Source organism: Pteropus vampyrus, unplaced genomic scaffold, assembly GCF_000151845.1.
Source record: "Pteropus vampyrus isolate Shadow unplaced genomic scaffold, Pvam_2.0 Scaffold162, whole genome shotgun sequence".
NCBI lineage: Eukaryota > Metazoa > Chordata > Mammalia > Chiroptera > Pteropodidae > Pteropus > Pteropus vampyrus.
The window spans coordinates 55,075-72,782 of record NW_011888943.1 but is presented as its reverse complement, the minus strand read 5'-3'; the positions used below and the strand labels follow the sequence as shown (position 1 = coordinate 72,782).

The following is a 17,708-nucleotide window of genomic DNA, read 5'->3' as shown; positions in this document are numbered from 1 at the left end:
TCCCGGCCCCCCGGGCTCCACCTGGCTCCCTGTCTTTCTCAAAGCTTCCTTGCTCACAGCGAGGTCAGCCAGCCTGCCATGGTTTCCCATCTAACCCAGGGGTCCGCAAACTGTTTCCTTAAAGGGTCAGAGAGTAAGATATTTTCTGCTTTGTGGGCCACAGTCTGTAGTAAAAGATGCCATGGGAATGGGCGTGGCCGTGTACCAATAAAACTTTATTTTCCACAGCGGGCGGCCGGCCCCTAGTCTATATCTTGATGAACCCCCGATTTGGAGCCACACGCCTGCTCGACAGCCCCCCGAGGCCAGATGGAACTCTGGATTCTTCCCTTTAACCCCCCAGCATCGCTCCTCCCCATCTCAGTAAATGGGATCGCCGTCCACCAAGTTTTGCAAGCCAAATACCGTGTATTCTTAAATATTTGGTGAAAGAATGAAGTAGCAAGACACTGGTTAGGACCCAGGCCAACACGAAGGGCCCAGGAAGGCCGAGGGGCTGTTCCCTGGAGGCCATAGCCATGGGCCCTGTGGGAGGAGGAGACCCATGCAGGGCTGATTTGGGGACAGAGGACAAACACTCGCCCCATCCAAGGCCCTGGCTGAGCCTCCGGCCTGACTCCACCCACGCGGAGCAGGGCACAAACCCGTCTTCCCAGGGAGCTGTGGGTGAAGTGACCATCGCTGTTCCAGATGCTTAACCTAATGGGGGAATGGTTAAAGGCTGCTGGGGAGAGAAAATTCAAAGCAGTGGCTGTTTATCCACACTGGTGCCTGAGAGCAAAGCTCAGGGGCCCTGGAGCGGCCCAGAAACAGGCAGGAGGCTTCCTGGTTGGGGGATGGGTGCACCTGTCCACCTGTTCACTTGTGCCCAGGTAGAACTCTGTCTTCACAGATAACACTGCCCTCACCTGCCCACCCAGCACAAGCCCCTTCAGACCCGCAGTCTGTGCCCTTGCAGTGGCTAGAGTTACCGTAGTAGCTATCATGGAGTATGTCCTGGCTTCCCCGGGGGACACCGCAGGGCCACATGGCTTACGTGGGCTTGAGCCTCATCCTCTAACAGATGAGGAAACAGACTCTCAGAGCTCGGTGGACGGGGATCCCATTTACTGAGACGGGAGGATGGGCCCGGCCTCAGGCAGACAGTGGGGTTTGGGTCTCTGGAAGGTCTTGGGACTGAGACTCCTCAGATGTGCCCTATCTGGCAGGAGGCCCCCAGGAGAGCTGCCACATGTACTGCACACTTAGCAAGTCTCCGTGTTTACCCAGCCGGGCGTCCCCAGGGGCTTGTGCAGATGGCTGGGTAGATGGGGGTGGAGGGGACTTTCTTTTAGCCTCAGGTGTCTGAGAACCAGAGCCTGAATCCCTGACCCTATCTGGGTTCGACACCCCGGTGCTTGCTGCCCACAGGGCTGTCTCTTCCTCCGAGAAAGCAAAGGTGGCTCCCGCTGGAGCTGCTGCCGTGCCCCCCACGCTCGGTAACTCTATCCTCCCACGACTGCAGAGACCAGACGGGGTGCCAAGCACGGCGAGCCCCACCCAGTCGGTAGACGCACACCTGAGGACCAGGGGGGAAGAGAGCCACCCCGGAGGCATGCTCCCGGGCTGGGGGCACCCTCACCGCCACCCTCTCCGGCCCCAGCACGCGAGGCAGGACAAACCGGGCCGTGGGCTCTTCAAACTGCCACCTACAAGCTGCGTGGCCCCAGGCTAGAGCTCCTGCCTCTCTGAGCCTCCGGTTCTACTCTGTAAATGGGGTTCCCAGGCCGGTGCAAGTGTGGGAACCTGCGTGCAGACTCGGCAGACGTGCGCCTCGCGGCACGGCTGCAGGGCCGTCGCCAAGGTAACGGCAGTGACAATGAAACACACAGGTGAGCATGGATTTCTTCAGAGCCACCGTGCCCTCCGGACACACGCTGAGCCTCCGCCGGGGGCACCTCGGCTCAGAGGGACCAGAGAGGACGCGACCTGGTGACGTCCTGAGGCTGTGCCCTGACGCACGTGGAGATGCCCGGACTTGTCAGGGGTTTGGCTCAGCCCCACAGACTGAGCAGGGCCGCCACCCCCCGGTGTCCCCTGGAACCGGAGGCCACGCCCAGCACCGCCTCCTCGTTCTGTCGCTGTCCTCCCAGAGCCCAACAAACACGGGCTCGGAGACACGCACCCGCCCACGTGCCACCTTCTCCCTAATTCCCGGCCCGCACGTCAGACCGGAGCTTCTGTCCCAGGCTGCCCAGCCAGGCATGGCCGGCCCAGGGCCGGGAACCACGTGGAGGTGGACGCCGCCCCTCCCTCTGGCTCCTCTGCTGAGGGAGGGGACCCAGGGCAGGGCTCAGCCCCGGAAGTGCAGGGACGAGGGGCGCCTGAGCCCTAAGCCCTGAGTCGCCTGCGAGGTGGCACATTCCTCAGCCTCTTCCACACAAAGAATGGGGACCGAAGCCCGCTTCTTGGATCAGGGACTGGTCCCAGGGCACACAGCCAGGACCAGCAGAGCTGGCACTGAACTCGGGGCCAGGAAGTCCTTTCCCTGGGTGACCTGCTGCCTCCAAGGCACTGAGGGCCTGGGCCAGACGTCCGCAGGGGACCGGCGGGAGCGGAAGGGCCCTTCCCTTCTGTCTGGGTCACGGCCTCGAGGCTGGGCTCCCCCTCCCTCCGCCCCGTCTCTTTAGCCCCCGCCTGGACCCAGATACCCTCCTCATCGCCCGCCTGGCTGCCTCCCGGTGGCTGCTGACTGTCTCCCCGCTGAGTCTCAGCCCCCCAGGTCCTGTGACACCCCTGGGGGACACCACACCACATCAGTGAGAGTTGTCCCACCTCCCCGGGGAGCTCAGGGCGCAGACAGGAGGGGCGGGGCACTCACTGAGGAGAGGGCGTCTTCTCTCCCCCGGCCCTGGCTGTGCCGGCTGATGAAGGAGCGACCAGACAGCTTGTAGTGGCTCAGCAGGCACGTGATCACCACCACCATCACCATCACCACCACCACGATGATGGTGATCTCAACGAACTCCAGCTCCGCTGCAAGGCAAGGGGACACGTGAGCCCTCAGGGACCGCGAAGCCCGGCCCTTCACACCCCCAACACGCACACACGCCCAGCACATAGGCACCCCGACACTCCTACGTACCCCGACACGCACGAGTCCCAACACACACGTGCATACACGCATGCACACACACCGCACACACTACACACACACCTCACACACACTACAGACATGTGCACACATCACTTTAGCCTCCACCTGGACCTAGACGCCCTCACATGCACACACACCTCACACACAACATACACATTACACACATGCACACACAACTCACAAACATACACACTACACACACTTCATGCCCACACATACACACTATATATACACACACGTTCACACACACACACACACACACACACACACACACACACACACACACACACCGCCCTCGACAGGGAGGGGCATGTGAGGACCCCCCTTGGTGAAGAGGCCTCAGAGACACCACAGCCGGGTGGCTGCAACCCTCATTTTTTTTTCGTGATTTTGTTCTGTTTTCGCCTCGAAGGCGAAAAAACCCTCCAGTGCTGGAAAAGGAAGGTTGTTTTGACCCCTGGAGCCAGGGAGGCTTCTGTGACTCAGGAGGGTCCGTGTCACGGGGCTCAGGGGCCGTGGGTGGTGCCAGCAGGGACCCCTGCAGCGGCCGAGGTGCCAGGCGCTGGTCCTGCCGGGGACGGCTGCTGACATGGCAGAGGGGGCGCCAGCCCAAGGCCGCCTGCCCGCCCGTCCTGCCCGAGGAGCAGCGGGACGTGCCTCCCCAGACCAGAGGGAGGCAGAAAGACTCCCCAGTGCCGCGGGGCGCTGACGAGCTCTCAGCCGAGGCCCCCAGGGCACAGTCCAAGCTCGGAGCCCCTGACCCAGCCCTTTCTTCCTCCAAGACCAAGACGGACGAACGGAGCTGGAGGGGGCAGGGCGGGCAGCAGTGGGGGAGACGGTGAGCTATGAGCCGGGTGAGGGGTATGGGTGCTGTGTCGGGGCCCTGCGCCCCACCAGCCTCAGTTTCCCCAAGGCGTCCAGCCAGAAAGCGGTGTGTCCTGGGGGACATTACTGTGGACGCTCCTCCACACAGAACCCACACCCCCTCCGTGCTTGGCCCCTTCCCGGCTCCCACATTCCCACGCCCCTTTGCACATCTGCCCAGCCGTGCCAAGTGTGCGCTGGGTGGGTCTGCCCCAACACGGCCCCAGGGGACAGGAGGGGCGGCCACAGCGGGGGCTGCTCCCGGCATCTGGTGGGTGCTGCGTAATATCCTACGTGCGCAGGACGCCCCACGACCAAGAATGACCGACAGTGACCCGGGGAGCACCCCTGCACAGGGCCGAGTCTTCGCCCCATTGCAGAGCTCCAGTGACAGGCTCGTGTCACCCTAGGACCCAAAGCTGGTGGCCCTGCCTTCCTGGCTATGCACTGGCCGTCCGCCCCTGCACCTGGGGCCCGGTTAGGAGCCGGCTGGGCCCTGGCTCTGGCCGTGGTGGGGCTGTGCTCCTGCTTCACTCTGGAGGAGCCAGGAGGGAGGATGAACTGGCCGGGCGCTTTGATGACACTCTCCTGAGCCCTGGGAAGGCTGGGGCCCGGCCCAGCGGGGAGAGCAGGCAAGCCTTCAACTGCCCTCTGCCCTCCAGACACCCTCACGTCCCCATGAGGAGGTCAGGGCCTGGGCTGGGCAAAGGCCAGGCCTGTGGCCTCGGACCCAGTAACTGTGGCCACACCTTCCCAGACAGGCGGGTCCGGGGCCTCGGCAGCCTGGCCCGATTCTGTGGGCCCAGGTCCTGTGTTAGATAAAGCCACCCATTCAGGCGACACACAGGCTTGCTTTGTGCAACACCCACGCGCCCCCCTCCTCGGAGGGGCCTGCAATGCCCCCCCAACCTGATGCACTCTTCACCCCGGCTGGATGGTGGTGGTGGGACCCCCTCCGCCCCTCCCCCACGGTGCCCAGGGGCCCGCCCACGCCGGGCCTGAGGGGAGGCAGGTGTGGGGCTGTCTCTGTCCCTGTCTTGGGCCCCGGAGGCCCACAGAGCCCAAGCCAGGCTGCTGTCTTCCTCCTGGAGTTTTCTACGGCCGAACTGGCAGCAGCAAGACCCCCGGGGGCTGACGGGGGCAATGGGTGAGGCCCCAGCCTTTCTTCACAGTAGGTGTGAAGAAAGCCCCTCGCAGCTCCACTGACCATGCTAGGCACGGCCGAGAAGACAGGAGGATCTGGTTTCGGGGTTCTGGGGTCCACAGTGAGAGAATCACCCCAGATGAGCACGGGCCCCTGACTGCCGTACCCACCCAGGTCCCTGGGCCACACCTCCACGAAGGCACAAACCCAGAAAATCCACGTGACAGGAGGGGGGAGCTCTCGGACTAATTTTGGGGCCACATTCTGGAACTACAGGCCTGGAGTCCGGGCCCAGAGCAGGAGGGAGGCTCGTGAGGGCCGCTGAGCGTCTGCCGTGGCCTGTGCGACCCTGGATGTCACCCGGGTCCACCCTGGTCGCCCACGGCGAGGGAGGCCCACCCAGCGTGGCTGTGTGTGCCGGGGTGCTCAGCACTCGGGGAGGCGCGTGCTCAAAGTGCCCCTTGGGTACGGGGGACCCACCAGCTCCCCTGCCACAGGAAACAAGGGCAGCCCAAGGCCACAAGCCCCGCAGGGTTAAGCGGGGCCGGGCTGGACACCCAGGGCCACACCCAGGCGCGGAGGCTTCTAGGGGTGCAGCAGAGGCTCCCCAGCCAGTGGCTGATTCACTTCTGCCCAGAGAATACCTTGGGCTGGGTGTTTTGGCCTTGGCCATAGGGTGAGGGTCTCTGGTCTGCCGACAGCACCCCTATGTGCTCCCTCATAATCAGGGTGCTCCCTCCAGGGGAGGCTGCCTTTGGGGGACATGAACCCACTTGCCCAGGAAGCACACCATGACAACACCTGCTGGGAGTGACTGCAAACTGGAGGCCTGAGGACATTTGCATCCACGGTTCCCTGAACGGAGCTACGGGCAGCCACCCTCTTTGCACGGGCGTGTGCCATGTGCTTGGCCCCAAGTCCCGCCAGGACCGATCACCCGCCTGGCCCCTGTGGGCCGCTTGGGCCTCAGCATCCGTGCCTGACCCCTGACTCCAGCTCCCACGGCAGCCATTGGTCATCGAGCACCAGCCCCGCTCCAAGTCTGCACACCTCTCTAGATGGGCACCACTAGTTCGAACCGCGGCGGGCCAAACAGAACGGCACCCCAGGCAGGCTGGCCCGGCCCGGCCGCACCTCCTGATCTCTCCAGAACCTAAAAACTGTGAACTGTCCGGCCTCGAATGCCGGCAACACAGTCGAAGATTTTAAAAGCACTGGGCAGGCCAATGCTTCAGGCTCTCTGGCTGAGACAGGGGCCCCAGGTCACTCAACCGCTAATGGCAGATGTGGAGCCTCAGTTTCCCCAGTAGGACAGACCTCCCCTTTACCTGGGTAGGAGGCCAACTGCTCTGCATGGATCTCACCACTGCCCCACCCCCACCTCGGTCCCCAAATCTCCTGTGACCAGAGTACTCAAAATCGAAGCCTAGTCGCAGACAAAGGGGGACGCGGCAAGAGGGGGTGGGCGGGCTGGTCCACAGCCCAAACTCACTGTTCTCACGGCAACCACTCACTGTAGCTATGGTGATGATTCTGACAGCTGCAACAGATGCACCGCTTTGAGCCCGCCTCCCGCGAGTCTGTGAGGTGGGTGCTGTCACCGTCCCCAATTTGCAGACGAGCAAACTGAGACTTGGGGAGAACGCGCCAGAGAAAACGCACTGAGAAAGAGAGGGGCCGGGCCCCGAACCCGCAGCCCCCCTGAGGGGCTAAGGCAGGGGGAGGGCCTTGTCCCGATAAATTCTCCCACTTTTCCCAATATCTGCTCGTTTCCCTTCCCCACACCCCGAGCACCTCTGAGGACCCCTGGCCCTGCCTTCCTGCGCCTGCCGGTTCCTAGGTGGACAACGCTGGGCACATGCACCTGTAAGCCCGTTACGATCTGTGAAGAGCTCAGGGCAGGAAAGGGGTGCTACGCCACCACCACTGTCCCAACTCCCGACGTCTCTCTGGGGACAAATGGCACCCCTCACCCAGGCCCAAGCCCTGGAAATGCTGGCTGCGCCCCCTGCTGGTCTCTAGGGTTGGGGATTTGGGGCAGGGTCAGTCCAAAAAGGTCGCCCAGGACGGTGGCTGGTCCCTGCTCCGAGGACTGGCTCTGAGGACCGACGGCTCGGGAAAGCAGCGGCCCACTGCCCTCATTTTGCTGCAGTGTCGAGTCTGCCCGCCAGGGGGAGCAGCTGTGGGGAGCAGCTCCATCATTTTTCTTCGTCTCCCCCTTGGGGTGGGTGATGGATGCGGGAGGCTCTCGGGGGTGACCAAGCGCATCTTCCACACGCGAAGCAAGGTCGCTCTAATTTAATTTGGCGTCCTCTTTCCTTGTGAATAATTTCACATTAACAGGTTCATCTGCCTCACGGGAGTGGCCTGACCCTCCCTTTTGTCTTCTCCGCCAGAGACAGAGACAGTCACGTTGAGACGTGGGTACACACGTCTCTGACCCTTCCCAGCCTGTCCGGTAATAGAGAGCTAGTGTGCGCAGAGCACCCCTAAATGCCAGGCACAGCCCGAGTCCTCACGGACATCATAGTACTAAATCCTCGCCGTCATTCTGTGAAGTAGACGCTAACACAACCCACCCGCCCACTTTACAGATGAGGACACTGAGGCTGAGAGGGGACAGGAAACACCAAAGGCCCCGACCTCCAACCATGCTGTCAGGGCCTGGCAGGCCACCTGCCCCCCACCCAACGGCCCCGAGCAGCTAACGACGATGCCTCTGAGCTCCAGAAAGAGCACAGGTTCTAGCAAAGGGCTCGCGTTGAACGGACTGGTCACCACGCAGGGTCAGGTTCGCCTGGGGCATCACCTGCCACACGATCCACAAAGCCAACATGGTGGCTGGTGGTGCCACCTCCCTGCCAACACAGGGTCTTCATGCCCGCAGGTGGGGGAGCCATGGGGCACTGCATAAGGAAGCTGACACCTGCCATCTCCTCTGCCACCACCCGTGTGACAAACGCCTCGCCGGGACAGGGCTTCCGTCTCCTAACTCCCATGACATCCCTTGAGGTGAGGTGTCGGTCCCCTCACAGGTCACGGGCAGGTCCTGGACCTACGGCGCTTCACCACCGGCCCGCCCTGGAGCCCCTGGCAGCTGGGCAAGCCAGGCTGCTCTCTCAGAATACGGGTTTTAAAATAAAATTAAATTAAAATAAAATCATGGCTTAAAAAGGAAGCCAATTATTTCAAGATAATTTTGAAACGCTCGACCAGAATTGTGATATGGGAAGGACGTCCAGGATGACATCTGCGACCGGGGGTGGGGGTGGGGGGCAGGGACATCATCGCATTAACTGCGACCTGCGGTTTCTGCTGGTGACCACGTCACAGGTGCTGCGGATGCCACTGTGGTTTGGAGCCCGTGTTCTGGACCAGGCTGGTTAAGGTAAAGATGAGATGCTTTTGCATCCGAGTTTATGGGCCCCCGTTCTCGGTGACGGAGCTGCCACTCAACCCAAGATCAGGAGCCTCAGTTCAGACCCGTTTGGCCACTTCTCAGCCGTAAATGGGGCGAGGGCTGGTGTGGAATTTGCTAAAGTGGGCCCATACAGGTAGTATAGGCAGGTAATTGCCACTGCGTTTTCAGTTAATAATCGGAGAGACGTCAGGGCTGAGCTGGAGCTCGTTTCTCCTTCCTCAGCTGGAGAGGAGCTGGGCCAGAGTCCACCTGGCTCCTGGCAGCCCACAGGGGGTTTCCAGACCAGACAACCCCCTCAACCGCCACACTCTCCCCCCTGTGTCTGCTCCCAGTGGAGGGGCAGCCGGCGGCTTCCTGGTTAACAGGCAGCCCGTGCTGGCTGCCCTGTCTGGCCTCCTGGCCGCACACGAGGAATTAGGAATTGGCACTGTCTGAAATTTATGAAAATCTAATCTCGTTAGGCCCGCCTGGATGAGACTGGCAGGGGCGGGCTTCATTGTTATTCTGCGGAGCCCCAGCCTGCCTGGGGTTCAGGCCACTTCATTCCCGGCCCCTCCTCCCCCGCCCACCCCCACTGCATTTGAATGAGAACACAGTTCCCCCACCCCCAAGAGTTTCAAATAAAATTGAATCAGATGTCAAAGGAGCAGCTCTCTGGTCGTTCCTGGTGCCATTTCAAATACTATCGACGGCACACTGATTTCTTGCGGGTAAGACCTTTTATAGGTAAAAAAAAAAACAAAAAAACAAAAAAAAACCACGGATGTCTTTCTCGTAAGGTTTCGGAGATGGGCAGCAAATCTAGGCCAGTTTTCTCATTTTTAAAAACAGACCAAGTGCTTACTCTGTGCCAAGCACGCAGCTGGCCGCTGGCACTCATGACCTGAACACGTAACCCTGAGACACTGTCCAGTGTTGTCCAGGGTCCAGGAGGAAACAAGTCACATGCTGGCTGGCGAGGGGGTGGGGACCGGGCTTGGCCCCAGGGCCTGAGGCTCCCTGCCCTGCTGCTCAGGGCGGAATTTAAGGTACAGGTTAAGGTCGTGAGGTTTGCCTCTACGGTTCCCGGGTTCGAATCCCAGCTTTGCCATGTAGTGTGTGGCTTCGGGCAAATCATCAGTGACTGGGGGAAAAACAATGGAGGGGTGACCCCGTCCCCACTTCACACGATTGTGGGGAGAACCGAGTTCATTTGGAGCCAACATTTCCAGGAAGGAACCCCCGAGACCGCTGGCCCCACGCTGGGGTCACCCGAACTCACAGTGGTTGGAGGCGGCCCATCGGAGTGGGGGCCCACCACCAGGGCCCGAGCTAACGGACGGACGGCCTACCGGGGATTCGTACCTCTGCAGAGTGAAGTAATCTCTCGGGGCGACCGGGCAGGCCACTTCCCGGGCACTCGCCTCCACGTGCATGTCCTTCGGGACTCTCTGCCTCCGCTCCCGAAGGACCAAGCACGCACGGCCTCACCTCAGGGCCTCGGCACGTGTCCCCCCGTCTGCCAGGAAGGACCCCTCCCCAGAGCCACGCGCTTGCTGCCTTCCTCACGATCCGGTCTCTGTCCCCATGTCACTTCCTCCGGACGCGTCCCTGAGCCCCCAGTCTGAACCCGTGCTCTGCCCCCCGCCCCGGGCCCTGTGCCTGCCCCTCTGCAGCGCTAATCCAGAATGCTACCTGTGCCCTCCCTCACCGCTATGCCCTGCCTCTCCCTCCTGAACATCGGTGTCACCGGAAGCAATTCTTTGCTTATTCTCTGTGTCCCCAAAACCCAGGACGGTGCCTCCCCCCAGAGCAGGCATGCAACAAATACGTTGAATAAATAACTACGCTTGTTCTCGTGCGGGCTCGCAAGGGTCAAGGTCCGCGGCAGTGCGCACGGAAGCGCGAAATCACCGGGAACCACTTCGATGTCCCCCAAAGGGGCCGACGCAGTGAGAAAGGCACAGCCGGCAGGTCTGCGTGCAATGACACGAAAGGACACCCCGATGAGAAAGAGGGGCCACCAGATAAGATGAGCCCCTTTTTGTTTTAAAAAGAACAAATGTATACGTTTTAACGTACGAGCGACTCTTACACACACACCTGTGTCTGTGGGTGACCGCACGGACCAGGGCCAGCGGGGCAGACACAAAACCGACAGCGTGGTCACCCCAGGGCGCCGCCCCCCTGTCACACGCACGCTGCACACACATTCTGCACACCCAGAACTATGTTTATAGTGAAAAAGGAAAAGAGACGCCGGCGGCATCCGTCGGTGCCTAGAATAGAGGCCGCCTTCCACGAGACACCTCCTTGGCGGTGCCCTGCGGACACGCGGTCATTCTGGCAGCACCTCTTGGGGGGTGGGGTCAAGGCCCTCGGCCTAGGGTGGGGGTGCCCAGATGTCAGGTGGCCTCTGACACTGGGAACGCCCTTGGTGGGGCGGTGGGGTGGGGGGTGCCTGACCACCCTCCACCAGGTGTCCCCGGCTGGGAAGCCCAAGGCGATATCCAGGTGCCAGACGGACCCCTGGGCCTGCCCTCCCCTCGCCTGGAGACGGGGGACGCACGTGGCCAGACATGCAGCGTGCCCAGGGGGACACTGACTCACTGTCGCTCCTTAGCGCTGGACTGAACTGAGGACCACTCAAGAGGGGAAGGCTGGAGAACAGACGGATGACAGTGTGGTCCCTGCCCACACTGCTCCGTCTGCCCGGGGCCGCTTCTGGCCTTCCACCCTGGGTGCGCACGCGCGCGCGCACACACACACACACACACACAAACACACACACACACACTCTCACGTGCACACAATGCACTTCGCTGCTGGGCCTGCCCTTCCCCTTCTGGGCATCACTCACTGGACTCTCACTCACCCCTGGATCTGGTCCAGAGCATCTCGGAATGGGTGTCGGGACGCAGCCCCATACCCCGCCCCAGCCAGAGCCTAACAGACAAGACTCCACTGTCCCAGCAGAGGTGGGAGCATCCTGAAGCCCAAGGGACCGCACACAGTCAAGGTGCATTAATTAGACAAGGGGCCAGGTCTAAAGGGTTGTGAAGATAAATCCTTAACTCCTCATAACCCTGCCGTGCATGCGTCTCCTCCCCACTGGTAAGATACGTGTCCGCGGTATGAGGCATCACTCAGAAGCGCCTTCCCGTCCCCAAGTGGCAGCAGCGTGTGGAGCCTCATTCATTTCTGGGCTTCGCCCCACCCGTCCCCAAGTCATCTTTCGGGAGGTGGCCTCGGAGGGGGCTGCAGCCGAGGCCACGGGTCGGAGAGCCTGGGTGGGATCGGGAGACAGCGCAAAGGGTCTGTGCCATCGTTCCAGGGACTCGGGATAAAATGCTCCTTCAATAAGACGAGACAGAGTTGTGCCTTTTATCTCTCCTGCCGTTGTCCGAGTGGAAAGAACTAATGGGATTTTTTTTCTTCCTATTGTCACCGACATCGGACATCTTTAAACACCCGCTGTCAGCAAAACGTCAATCACGGTTTGCGAGTTATCGGCAGAATGGAGTGAACTCACGATGAGAGATCCGGCTTCGTCAGTGGAGCCTTTGGAGGTGCCATGGGAAGTTATTTAAAATACATCAGATGCATTTTATTAATTGAGAGGAGTGAACGGATGGGGAGTGGGCGGGCGCCGGCGAGTAGGTAGGTCATCTGTCGGCCGTAGCGTTGCCGGCCGTGATCTTTTTGGAGGGAGTTTTGGCTGTACCTATCAAAGTTAAAAACACACCTTACTTTTCAACCCAGCATTTTACCTTCCATGGCTGTACGGAACAGAAATTTCACAGAAGGGCTGGAAAGCATCTCTGCGTAAGGGCACAGCTGCAGGATTTTTTAAAAAAGTGAACCACCAGAGACCATCTAAATCCCATGAGACAAACTCTGGTGCATCACCTCATGGACGTAATGGGGCCACTGAGCAGATGCCTAAATCTACAGTGGGGCTTCTCAATCTCGGCACCGCGGACACGTGGGCTGGATCACTCCGTCCCGAGCATCGCAGAACGTTTGGCAACAACCCCTGGCCTGGACCCACTCGACACGAGTAGCAATATCACGCCCAACTGGCGACAACCAAAAGCGTCTCCAGATACTGCCCCACGTCCCCTGGGTGAGGGGCAGAACCGCCCCGACTGAGAACCACTGGTCTATAGCTCTGATGAGGGATGGGTATTAGCAATTACTGTTGAGGAGACGTAACGAAACTGGAACAGTATATAGAATACGGACTCGTTTTTATAGCAGATGGGAGGATGGACAGCCAGTCGTTAATGACGGCTACTTTCGGAAAAGGGGAACTATACTTCTCACTTTGTGCATTTCCGTATTGTTTGCATTTTTATAGCAAGCATTGATCATTTTAAAAGTATTAATTAACATACCAGAAGGAGTCGGGTGCTTGTGTGTGAGAGAGAGGGAGGGAGGGATCAATCCTGAGTGTGGCTGACAGCGTGACTCACGCTTGCCCCCGTCACTCAGGAGGCTCTGTGTGTGCCTTGGAAACCGACAGATGTTTCTCTCAATTACTAACTTTCGAGAGATTGGTATTTCCCAGCACGAGCCCGGAGGGCAGGGGCAGGAGAGGGAGGTGAACCAGCTCGGTCTCCGAGCCTCTCGGACAAAACACATCGCTCTGACTGAACGTCACAACGCAGTCACTGTTCAGCCACTTCTCAAGCCTCCTCAATCAACTGGCCGCGTGCTGGAGTGCCTCGGAGAGTCGGCCCGGCGGGGACCGTCTGGAGGAGTCTCCACACTGACCGGGGGTGCCCCTGCCTTTCAGGACTGAGAGGAGCCCGGCTAGCTAGCTACGTGGTTCTGAGCCAGGACAGAGGCCGGGAGGTGGACTGATGGCCAAGGTCAGGAGTGGCAGGAGAAGGCGGTGAGGGCTGGGCGGGCTCCTCGGGCTCGAGGAATTAAATCCGATTCTGTAAACACTCGGAGCAGGGTAGTCATCCAAGGGTTAGTAGGGCCCTGGAGCTGGCCTGCCTGGATCCAAACCCCGGCTCTGCCAGTGGCCAAACATGTGACATGATGAGGATGTTACTTCATTCCCTGTGCTTCATTTCCTTATCTAGAAAAGCGGGCACTGCTAGCGCCCAGGCCACGTAGACGAAGCCGGGTGGAGTGAACGCTCCCAGCTCCAAGGGAGAGAGGGCACCCCGATATCCACTGAGGTGCTCAGGCAGCAGAGAAACAACAGGAAGTCAAGTCATGGTCACCCCGGCAGCGAGGAGCTCGGTACCCCCAGAGCGGTCAGGGGCTCGGGGTCGGTACTTGGGGGTGGCATTCGCCTCCCTGGCTTATCTCCCACCTTCAGACCCCATGCCCTCCCAGTCCTGAGCTCGCAGCAAACGCCACAAGTGACAGCCACTCCGGGGGGTGGCGGCTAACAGAGTCAGCTACAGAGCAGGCAGCTGTCACCTGCCTTCCCAAATTCTCCATCTGGGCCACAAGGAAAGGGCGCTTTGTGTTCTAGACCGAAGTCTGAGTCCCCCCAAAAATCCGTGTTGAAGCCTTAACCCCAGAGGGGCTGTATTTGGAGACGGGGCCTCTAAGGAAGTCAGCAGGTTAAACGGGGTCACGAGGGTGGACCCCGAAGGATGAGTGTCCTCGCGAGAGACACCAGCACACTCGTCGGGGAAGGGCTGTGCCACTGCTCACGAGTCAGGATGAGAGGTCTCGCTGGAACCTCGGTGCGCCTCGAACTCGGGGCTTCCACCCTCCAGAAGCGTGAGAAAATCGGTTTCCGATGCTGAGGCCACCCCGTCTGTTTTATTAGAGGAGCCCGAGCAGACGGATACACCAGAATAGACAGAGGAGCCGCCCGTAGGGACACTGGGCGCAAGTCACGGAGGCAGGACAGCGGCCCGGGGGGAGAGGCCTCTGGGGACAAAGCCCACACAGCAGCCTGCCCTCGGTCCGCATGCACACGGTGTGCCTACCGCGTGCCAGGCGCTGGGCGTCACGGCCGGCCACGGAAACTGCGGTGATCCGGGACGCTGAGGCGCTTCCGCCCCCCGTGATTTGTCCCTTCTAGGGCTACAGGACTTGAATCTGTGCTCCTGGCCGGATCCACTTCTGGGACAGACAGTTAATGATCTGAAACCTCCCGAAGCCATCCTCACGGTGGACGTCCGACATGCGCACTGGCCGCTTCCTGGCCCGGGCCAGAGGCCTCGGTCATCTGGCCAAACCGTTCCAACAGCTCTCTGGAAGGGTCCTCGTCTTACTGTGCCCCTACCTGAGGGACAAGGGGCCCGAGGCCGGGGGAAGCAGAACACCGGCCGGAGCTCACACAGGGTCTGCGGCCAGCACCGAAGCCCGGCGTCCTAACCACCGTTCGCTCTCATCACTGAGTGGACGGGAGCCTAACGCAAAGCCACAGCCACCGCCGGCCCCTCCTGGCAGCCCCGATGGCTAAAGAAGTGACAGCTGCTCACTGTCTTCCACCTCCTCTCATCTCTTAGAAAAAACAGCGGACAGCAAAGGCCTGAGCTCCTCAGGAGCCAGACAGGGCTGGAAGGTCATCTCGGTGTGACTCAAGTGCTACCTTGCTGGTGGTCCCTGGAAGTACCCAGGGCTCCAGGCTGTGGCGTGGCTCGTTCTTTTATGTGGGACTCTGGGCCCTGGGTATTGCCCTGGTCCAGAATGAGGCATTCCTTGCTGCCAGCTTGTTGAAAGGTTTTGTGTGTGTGTGTGCGTGTGCGTGTGTGTGTCTGGGGTCTTTTCCTGAGATCCTGTATGGGTCTTTTTCAGTCCACAGGCAAAATGGATCCCCAGAGGGCAATTACAAGCCTCCCGGACACCAGCGCCTCTCCCCGTCCCCACCCCCCAAGCCCCGCCCCACGGGTGAGGCTAGTTCAGCCCTCGCTATCATTTCCTTCTGAAACAGCATCTTCCAGAAGCAGAAAACCCCAAATGTGGGAAAGACCAAGGTCCTGAGCATCTCTAAGAAATGCCGACACCCAGGCAGGCGCCTTTTCTCTGAGCTCCAAGATGGGGACCCAGCAAAGCTGCCAGAAGCGAGTGGACCAGCTCTGGACTTGAACCCAGACGTGGCCCCTCCCCCCGCACGTGTGATCTCAGCCCCGCCCCCCGCCTTAGCTTCCTATCGTCAAGCACGGATCAAGAACAGTCCAACCTCGCAGGACTGCTGAGCACCAACGGAGCTCGCAGACGCGCCCTCATGCTCCCAGGACTAGCTGGCTGGCACATGGCGAGGGCGTCACAAATGGTGACCATCGTTAGGTTAAAAGAGCAAGCCACCTCGCCTCGCTGGGCCAGCCCTGAGGGGGACGAGGACACAGCGCATGTCACAGACGATCTGCAGTGGCTGACGCGACCGTAAGTCCAATTTACGTCGTGACAACTTGTGTGGACGGAGGGAGAAGAGAGAAATGGCGAGAAAAATCAAGAACGCAGATTAATCTGTCAGGAGACAGACCCACGTTGTAAAACGAGGGCCCGCGGCAGACGTGTAAGGGGGTGGCCAGCGGGGGCCTTTCTCCTGCCTTCACAGGGCAGAGCCACGGGAGAGCTGCTCGGAGGCGGCTCCGGCCATGGGGGGACCTGGCCCCACAGTGCGTTCCGAAAGTAGCCAATGGCCCACGCGGGGGCCAGGCTGAGGCTGGGGAAGGCTTGGGGTCACCCCTCCAGAGCAAAGGGTCGGCCCCCCTCACCTCCCTGCCTCCTCTGTTGCACCCTGACGCCCTCCTGCCCCCGGCTGTTCTGCACCCAGCGCTCAGAGCATCCACCGAATCACTGACTCCCGCTCAGGTTAAAACCCTACGAGGCCCACTCGACCTCATTTCCATACCCCGCACCTCCTTCCCTTGCTCACTGCGGTCCAACCACGCTGGCCTGGTCTCTGCTCCCACCCCAGGACCTTGGCACGTGCGGCTCTGCCCTGGGATCCTTGCATGGCCCACCCCAGTACCCCCACCTCTCACCTCTCACCTGCCTCTGCGTCCCCTGAGGCCTGTCTTGGCCACGAGGGCCACGCAGCAGTGTAGAGTGCAAAGCCGCGGTCACCCTGGCTCCCTCTGCCTCCGCCTCTTTACCTACACCACGGAGAAAACGTGAACCCCACCTCAGTGGCCTGTCTGAGAACTGGAAAGTACCAGAAAGCACCTGGCATGCAGGAGAGCACAGCGTCCGTGTCACCTGCTACGGGAAACTGTCTCCTTCATTAATTTGCGTGCCCGTCTGGGGCCGATTTCACCTCACCAGCGAGAAAGCCCCATGCGAGGCCCTTGTTCATCTCATGCTCACTGCACCCCCAGTGGTTAATGCCACGCCCGGCACAACACCCCGCCTCTGATACCATCGGAAGGTGAAGGAATTCCTGTTCAATGTCCACTCCCCAGAGGCCAGAGGGCAAGTGGGCGGCGGTGAGAACTGAAGGGTCTTTCGCAAAACTGAACTTGCAGCTCGGCTCCTGGGCTTTACCGCAGAGAAACGGGACGCGGAAACCTGTCCACACAGACACCTGTGCGTGGGTGCTCACGGCCGCCTCATCCGTACCGGCCCCACACCGGTAGCAAGCCGATGCTCCTCGACGGGTGAGTCCGTAAACTCAGCGTCAGGCACCGCAGGAATGCAAGGGAACGAAGTGTGCGTGCACAGACAGCCTGGAGGGGGCCCCAGAGCACACGCCGGGTGCGGAAAGGCCCATCTCGAAAGGTCGCCCTACTGTGTGATTCCATTTATATGACGTTCTCAAAATGACAAAATTATGGAAATGATGAGATCGCCGGTCACGAGGGGTCAGGGAGGGAAGCGATGGATGAGACAGGGGTGTGGACATAAACGGGTAGGATGGGGGGGTGGTCCTCATGACGGGACTGCAGTGTGTCCAGGCTGTGGCGAATCTGCACGTGACGAAAGCACACAGAACTCGCCATGCACCCACAAATTCATACACACGTGCACACTCGTGCCAGCTGTTTGCCGGCTGCAGGGCTGAACCACAGCTGTGCAAGACGTAAGTGCTGGGGGGCCGGGGGGGGCTGGCTGACACACCCAACAACAGCATGCGGGTCTGCAATGACCCCCAAATCAAGTTTTTCAAAAAGTAAAGAGAGCTGAAGGGCCCTGTCCCTTGGGGCCCTAGCACCCCGGGGGGCGCGGCCCGGGCCCGGAGCGGG

At 60.6% G+C, this 17,708-nt stretch overlaps 1 protein-coding gene across 2 annotated transcripts in view; it reads right to left on the bottom strand.

Annotated features, from left to right (window-relative positions):
• Positions 1–17,708, bottom strand: part of PMEPA1 (prostate transmembrane protein, androgen induced 1) — a 42,113-nt gene that overhangs the window by 7,952 nt on the left and 16,453 nt on the right. For both annotated transcript variants that reach the window (XM_023536617.1, XM_023536618.1), the window contains exon 3: positions 2,861–3,015. In XM_023536617.1, coding sequence (XP_023392385.1) covers positions 2,861–3,015 — 155 coding nt within the window. The remainder of the gene's footprint in view (positions 1–2,860; positions 3,016–17,708) is intronic.